Source organism: Acartia tonsa, chromosome 12 (assembly GCF_053477335.1).
Source record: "Acartia tonsa isolate MP-2025a chromosome 12, ASM5347733v1, whole genome shotgun sequence".
Classification (NCBI taxonomy): domain Eukaryota; kingdom Metazoa; phylum Arthropoda; class Copepoda; order Calanoida; family Acartiidae; genus Acartia; species Acartia tonsa.
Genome location: NC_137271.1, coordinates 16,278,314 through 16,286,448, shown reverse-complemented (window position 1 = coordinate 16,286,448; position 8,135 = coordinate 16,278,314). Strand labels below are relative to the sequence as shown.

Sequence of the window (8,135 nt, the reverse complement as noted above, 5' to 3'; positions counted from 1 at the left end):
GACATTTTGCATGGCAGTTGCTTTATAGGGGTACAATATGGAACTGTGAAGAAACGGCGTCGCAACCGCCGAAAACCGCCAAGAAAAGGCAAAAAAAAATTCGGCAGGAAACGGCGGTTTTCGGCGGTTGCGCCGCCGTTTCTTCACAGTTCCATATTTTACCCCTATAAGGCAACTGCCATGCAAAATCTCAGACCTGTAACTCTTTTTTTAGTTGAGTTCCTTTGTTGACTTTTAGTTTTGGTTTCAAAAAGTGTCACTTTCGCCCCCCCCCCCCCCCTTTGCAAATTTTAATAAGAATATTTCAATCATAACTAAAAATAAAAAAAAATAAAATATTAATGATCTAAATATACTTACAAAATATGGAGAAAAAAAAATATGAATTCTATTTTCAGATAAAAATGGTAGCTTAATATTTTTTTATCTAAAATAATATTTAAAAGCACAAAATGGGAGATATTCTTCTATTCAGGAAAACAAAACAAATTAATTTTAGAACCATTTGGCCCCTCATGTCTAACAAAACTGGTTTTAATCTTTTACTTTTTATAGCCGCGAAAAGCTTTATTCTATAATGCGATGCGATAAATAAAAATAAAATACTAAACTTTACCATCAGCGAAAAAAAGTAAGATAAAAGTGTCGGTCAAAAAGTTTTTAAAAAATTTAATTATATCCATAAATATGATTTTATTTGTTTTGTTTTTGACTAGTTTATGTTTGGTTATTACTGGAGCACTCATCTTTCTACTAGTATTCTTTATCATTACATTGTCAGGTAATACTAGATAGATAGATAGATAGATAGATAGATAGATAGATAGATAGATAGATAGATAGATAGATAGATAGATAGATAGATAGATAGATAGATAGATAGATAGATAGATAGATAGATAGATAGATAGATAGATAGATAGATAGATAGATAGATAGATAGATAGATAGATAGATAGATAGATAGATAGATAGATAGATAGATAGATAGATAGATAGATAGATAGATAGATAGATAGATAGATAGATAGATAGATAGATAGATAGATAGATAGATAGATAGATAGATAGATAGATAGATAGATAGATAGATAGATAGATAGATAGATAGATAGATAGATAGATAGATAGATAGATAGATAGATAGATAGATAGATAGATAGATAGATAGATAGATAGATAGATAGATAGATAGATAGATAGATAGATAGGCAGATAGATTGAGTTTATGTTTAGTTGTAACTGTAAAGAAATCAAATTGCTACTAGTAACTTTATGATTTATCATTACATTGTTAGATTAACAATGAAATGAGGTAATATTGCCACTACTAACCAAAAATAATATTGGTATCTTGCTATTAACATTATTGCTGCTAGTATATAACCCCATGAAAACCTTACTCTGTTATTTTAGTTAAGAGTTTAACTAAGTACAAAGTTAATGAACTTTTAATAATTATGTTTCTATACATGTTATTTTCTATCATCTTTATATTCATTTATTTATGATATCCAATTATCTATCTATTTAGATTTAGAGTGTGACTATCTGAATGCTCAAGAATGTTGTGCTCGGTTGAATTTCTGGAACATACCCAAGTTATGGAGCCAACTGCTCCTCTTCATTATGTTAGTCTTGTCAGGTCAGCTTGTCTTTTTTTGTATTTTGGTGTAATACGTTGTCGGGAAGGTGATAAGTTCGAATCTCGGTCCAACACCGCATCTTAACTTAAAGACGTTAAAAATTGTTCCTTCTACTGCTTTGTCAGGTGCGCCACATAAATAGTTAGATAAAGATAAATGCCTTGGTCCAAAACAGGCGCAACTCATTACCATGCTCAGTTAGGACTTCTAGACAAAATTAGTGCAATCCAAGGACGTTTGATCATTTAACTATGCACATCATTAAGTGAGGTTTGGTTTAGAGATATACTAAATAAGATCTTGTTGTGGATCCAGCCCCCAAAAGCTATCCAAGGCAAAAGCCGCCAAAAAGCAGCTTGCGTTCTGGTATTTGTCAGCTTAAAAAAATGGTGTGGTAATTTTATAAAAGTTTAAGCATCCCTTAGTCAGGGAAAGCGGAATAGATGTTTATTTTTGTAATGGTAAGTTTTCTTACAAGTGCATATTTCTTTGAGGATAGAAAAACATAAAAATTGCTTTTTAACAATGCAAAGTTTCAGTTGTTTTATATATCTTGTAACTCTTAGACAGACACAAATTCAATTATTTAAGTGTATTTGAATCTTGTTTTTTCTTATGAAAATCAATATAAAACAAATTTATTTTAGGTCACATTGGTCTTGTAGCATTCAATCTTCCCATTTGTATTTGGTTAGTCAGGTAACATTGTTCTATACATCCTTATAGAAAAATAACAGGACCTCTGTCTGTGTTTACCGAAAAGGATTTTGCTAACCGCAGAACAGATATGGTTCTCCTTTCAATGAAGCTTCTTATAGGTCCATGGAAGGTTAGTAACTATTTTAGGGAAGATAAATTACACCTAGAAAAAAATTAACCCTTTTTCTTGAAAGTTAGGGGTTCCCCCCCCCCCCCCCACTAGTAAATTATTATAGAATCATCATTCTAAAAGTTTCTTTGGAAATTTCCAATGTAAATATATGTAGCTATAGGGGACTATCCACGAACAAGAGCAAGTGATTCTAAGTACCTTCCAGCATTGACCAATAGTATTTTTTTAGTGAATATACTAGGTTTATGTTTAATATTTGCTTTATCGACTAAAAAGTTAGGTTTTACCATGGTTTTATATGAAAAAAACTTTGAAATGTTAAGCATTTTTTTGTGCAATGTTATCAAATGTTTTGATGAGTTCAAACTGTTGTTTAAAAGCTTTGACATAAAAGTATATTATTGTGATATGTATATTTAGAAAAAGGGTTTGTAACTTATAATATTGTAAACAGTTTAATTAATGTACTTTTGTAATTTAGAGCATTTGATGCTTTTCTGCCTAGTTATTTTATTTTGTCCTTTGAACTCAACAAAGCATTCGATTATATTGCTTTTAAAATGCTTTACATTTCAAAGTTTTTTCATATAAAACCATGGTGAAACCTAACTTTTTATTCGATAAACCAAATATTAGACATAAACCTAGTATATTCACTAAAAAAAATACTATTGGTCAATGCTGGAAGGTACTTAGAATCACTTGCTCTTGTTCGTGGATAGTCCCCTTTATTCAATTAGCAATTTGTATATTACATAATAAAATATGGAAAAAAATTCTTTTGTTATTATTATTACCTAATCCAACTTAATGATATTTTTCAATTTAGACAATTCCATTTCATCAAGAGAGGAAACATAGGTAAGATGTTTTAAAACTAATAATACAAATATATATTAAAAGTGCAATATTAATTAATTAATCTTTCACTCCCCACCCCCCCCAAAAAAAAAAATTTATGAGCTAGATAGAACTAGGATGAAGTGTATTTTTTGCAGCAATATCTCTTTATCCATTTTTTTTCAAACAGGAAACATCAATAGGATTGTTTTATAGTAAAATTAATAAAATTCTTAATATTATTTAGGTGAATATGATCCCGCTGAAATTCACAATGCAGGTATTGAAAAGCTTATATTTACTATCTAGTTCATTAAAATACTCCATAGATGCATTGCTGCATATTGTAGTTTTATAATATCTGACTGGATATACGGGGATATTATGACAGGGGAAAAATTGTCGTCAATTTATGTTGTTAACATGGAACTCATTTATTTGTCAGTTCGTTCATCCATTAGGAGGGGAGGGGATAGGAATGAGGTGGATGAGGGTTGGCATTATTTTAGCCATTTGCGAGTTTCACTCTTTTAGATAACATGAAATTCTGGTGAAACATCCAAGTAATAATATATCCATTGTTACTAGGTCAACTGCGGCGCCACATGATCTTTGTTTCTCTGCACCTGGCTTGGCAAATGATCTCCTTCTTTGTTTATTTATACTGGTAAGTGTTTTTAATATTTATTGTTAAGACCAGAATAGACCAGAAATAGTTATTCATCGTATTATATTATAGACAGCTTTCCGCGGATATTGAAAAGAAAAATTTAAAGATTAAAACCGAAGGCCTTGGCTAAAAAAATGTTGTTCATTTTAGGACTTTTATTTTGAAATTTATTGAACATTTTCTAGTTTGGCTGAGAACCGTTTCTAATCCAGCGGACATTAATCGGTTTCGAAGCCATACTGGAAAATATTTCATATTTCTGTATTTTCACCAAAGATATAGTAAAGTTATAAGAATTTCACTAAAAGTTATAAATCCAAGAAGAGCACTTCTTACTTCCTTATACAAAAATATCACGCATGAACGGAAAAAGCCTAAAAACTATCCTAGATTATAAAAAATACATTAAGAAATGATGGTGTGTTGAAAAAAAATATTTTTTCCAACAATATAAAGGGATTTTTTTATTTTTCTTATACACCTAGGTGAAGACATGGCTGCCAACACAAGAATGTTAAAATCGTATTTTTGTTCTCATTTGAACAATTTCCAGAGTTAACATGAGTTTTATACCTTAAACTTTTCCTTTAAACTTGCTTGACAATCGGAAACCTTTAAATCAACACATTTATTAATGTGTAGGAGTACAGCTAGTCAGAAGTAATTTTTACCTGGAGGTTGATTGTGAAAAAACCCATGGCCTAATATAATTTTTTTTTCATAAATGGAATAGTCTATACTTGAGTAAATTATGGTATCAATTCTAGATTGGAGACGTTATTCTAACTAGTTCTATAACTGATTAATCTGTTTCAAAAATCTAGTTTTATTTCTTTGAACTTCTTTGTACTTGTTTTTCTTGTCAAAATGATAAAATGATTTAACAAATAGCTGTTTAGGCCTTCCTAAACGAAGATCTAATGATTGTGATGAATATAAGCATCCATGATATGCTTCACAGCTCTATATGTTTAATATGAGGTATAGAAAATATTACAAATCTTAAACGGCAACCATGATTTTAAATCAATTTCTTTTTAATTTTAAGGGCTTCGCTTGAAGAATTTTGTCATCCTTATTAAATACAATTTAACAATGTATTATTTTTTTAGTAGCGAAGCTACTCTATAATTTCAAATGTCTGTTAGAGACAAAAAGGGGAAAACATCATTTTCTCAGCTCCTATAAAAGATAGAAGGCAGAAACTTCTTGTAAACATTCAATCAATATGGAGCATAATTAAGTATAAAACATCCATAGCAGTCGGACTGCTTTTAAGCCGCTTATATTTTTCACAACTGATTTTCTCAATGTATCATTTTTTAGTAGCAAAGCTACTCTAAAATTCGAAATGTCCGTCTATCAGTCCATCTGTTAGAGACTAAACGGGGTGGGGGAACGTGATTTTCTCAGCTCCTGTAAAAGATAGAAGGCTGAAAATTCTTGTAGCTATTCACATAAATATGGAGCATAATTAAGTATAACACATCTGTAGCGGTCAGACTGCTCTTTCTTTTCTTTCTTTTTATAACAGATAATCAGCTCTATAACTCACTTTGTCCGTTTGTCTATTTCACAATAGATTTTGTACTTCGCTACCTTTGGATGTTGTGAACCTTGTTTTTTTATTTAACAGTATAGTGTCAAAATTCAGTATTTATAAGTGGATTTGTAATTTAAAACATTTAGAATGACTCTTAGTCTTCATTAAACTTAAATAAGGGGGGGGGGGGGTTGTACACTTTCACAGTAACAGTGTGCTCTGAGGCCCATATACAAGATAGAGCTCTGAATTTTAATTCTATGGTTTAGTCTAGAAATCTTCTGCAAAACTTTTAATTTGGCGGTTTGGCGGCTGACCATTGGTGCAATTATTCATCTAAACTTGTAATATTGAACATGTAATCTTGTTTTTTTTGGGGGGGTTTGTTTTGGTTAATTATGAGAAAATATATCAACAGTAACAAAAAACTGTTGAGCTGCAAACTACCAGCCGCTGGCTGTGGCTATCAATAAATATTTTGCAGCTCAACAGTTTTTCGTTACTGTTGATATATTTTCTCATAATTAACTAAAACACACCCTATGGTTTAAACAAATTAATTTTAAAGTTGCTTCGCTACTGTAAAGTTGTTTTTATGCATAATGTTTTTTTTTTGTGTCCCATTTATGTAGGTTTAACAGGAAGGGATAGTTCATCTGCCAAGAGGTAATAAGGGAAGATTTAGCCAACCTCCCTGTATATCCTTTTCTATTTATATTACCATATATATTTAAGAATATTTGTTAAAACATTTTATCATTTTGACAAAAAAAACAAGTACAAAGAAGTGCAAAGAAAGAAAGTTAGATTTTTAAAAACAGATTAATCAGTTATAGAACTAGTTAGAATAACGTCTCCAATCTAGCATTGATACCATATTTTACCCAAGTATGGACTATTCCATTTATGAAAAAAAAATTTGATATTAGGCCAAGGTTTTTCCACAATCGACCTCCAGGTAAAAATGACTTGTGAAAAGCTGTTCTCCTACACATTAATAAATGTGTTGAATTAAAGGTTTCCGATTGTCAAGCAAGTTTAAAGGAAGAGATTAAGGTATTAATCATGTTTTAACTCTGAAAATTGTGTGTTTTAGAACAAAATTAGTATCTCCTCTTCAATGTGGTAAAGTTGATGGCGTTGCTAAAGTCAAAATGAAAAAAATAAATTTTGTATTATTTAAGGACTAAAAAAACTTTTCTTTGATACACTATCAATTGTTTATGTATGTTTGTTTAACAATTTAGATGGTTTTTAGGCATAAAAAAATATTTCGTGAGCTTAACCATATTTCAGATAGTTTTGTCTCAGTAGCTATCATCTTTGCAGAGAAAATGCCTTTAAATTCATTTTTGGGGCAGTAGAAGAAAAGTCTCTTGCATATCAATCAAGTCCGTCCGTCAGTCCGTAACGGTATGGGGGAAATATGATTTTCTCGGCTGCTATTAAAGTAGACTGCTGATTTTTTTTCCTTTTCCATTGATTCCTATGATATATGCGCATTGTGCATCCAATATATACATAGTTTTGTCCGTATTTCTGTCGGTCATGCTCCAAAATATATAAGTTAATGTTATTCTTTAAAGGTTTTGTGACTTTCTTAGTGTTTTTCCATGTTCTCTCCTTTTTTTTTGTTCTGAGAACTGAACTTATGCTCTATAACTCACTTTTTAGTTTATTGGATGCAGTCATGCAAGAGGAGGTAATTTTACCCGCTGAGGACGACGTGACTGTTCTAAATAAACCTGTACAGACCAAGTATTATGAACCTCCAGCCAGTCATGATCACCCTGCCAGAGATTATGATTTCTAACTAGTAAAATCAGTACTTTCATATAAAATGCCTATTGAGCACTGATAACCCCACAAGCCATCCCAAAATAAATCTAAAATGAAAGGGGGCAGGTGTTGAGGCAGTATCAGGGTATCCTAGCCTAATCTGACTAGACTCTAAGTATTAAACAAACAAAAGAAGGACTTTTCTCCATCCCCCCTAATTATCTGTTTTATTTCAAAATTGGGGGTTGGTAGGGAAGGGGGGGGGGGGGGTTATCATTGCTCAACATGTCATGTATGTGAAATCACTCAAAATTTAACCATATTTAACTCAGGAAAATTGAACAAACTCTTTAAAAAATTTAAATACTACTATAAAAATTTCTGTATATTCTTTATGATTTCTTACTGTCAACCAAAGATTATTTATTTGCTATTATACTTTTTAAAAGCGAAGCTTTTCTATAATTAGGGTCGGTCCGTCCGTCCGTCCGTACGTCCGTAACGGATAGCTTTTTTCGTTAATTTAGGCATGTTAGAATTGTCCTATCGATTTCAAATTTTGCATGGTGATTCCTTTAATAGTTTGGTACGATTTAGAAAGCGTAGCAACTCTATAATCATCACTAAAATGTCCGTACGTCCATTTTAAACATGTTGATTTTTAAAAAAATTTAACAACAAATTTTTATGTGATCTAATCATTCGATTGATCTGATTTTTGGTATATTGATTCCTGGGACAACAAAGTATAATATAATCAGCGAAGCAACTCTATAATCAAGTCCTAAAAATGTTAGTATGTCCATAAACATTATCCTGAATCAA

At 31.0% G+C, this 8,135-nt stretch overlaps 1 protein-coding gene across 5 annotated transcripts; it reads left to right on the top strand.

Annotated features, from left to right (window-relative positions):
* The first annotated feature begins 395 nt into the window (after positions 1–395).
* cnir (cornichon-like protein) lies at positions 396–7,767 on the top strand. Of its 5 annotated transcripts, none has more exons than XM_080180325.1 (9): positions 397–475; positions 717–781; positions 1,535–1,645; positions 2,294–2,345; positions 3,308–3,339; positions 3,566–3,598; positions 3,907–3,985; positions 7,206–7,347; positions 7,643–7,767. In XM_080180325.1, exons 1-8 carry the CDS (start codon positions 453–455, stop codon positions 7,342–7,344), a joined length of 534 nt encoding a protein of 177 aa, XP_080036451.1. In that variant the 5' UTR covers positions 397–452; the 3' UTR covers positions 7,345–7,347; positions 7,643–7,767. The 5 variants fall into 5 exon arrangements, with proteins under 5 accessions (XP_080036452.1, XP_080036451.1, XP_080036450.1 ...); XM_080180324.1 differs by having other exon boundaries at positions 7,206–7,356; positions 7,643–7,758; XM_080180326.1 differs by lacking the exon at positions 7,643–7,767 and having other exon boundaries at positions 396–472; positions 714–781; positions 7,206–7,570.
* Positions 7,768–8,135: the final 368 nt, after the last annotated feature.

Excerpts from the sequence above, each read along its gene's own strand:
- cnir (XM_080180325.1), top strand. The coding sequence starts at position 453 with ATGGGAGATATTCTTCTATTCAG. Across the intron at positions 2,346-3,307 it reads ATTTGTATTTGGTTAGTCAG|ACAATTCCATTTCATCAAGA; the intron begins GTAACATTGTTC and ends TTTTCAATTTAG. Across the intron at positions 3,340-3,565 it reads CATCAAGAGAGGAAACATAG|GTGAATATGATCCCGCTGAA; the intron begins GTAAGATGTTTT and ends AATATTATTTAG.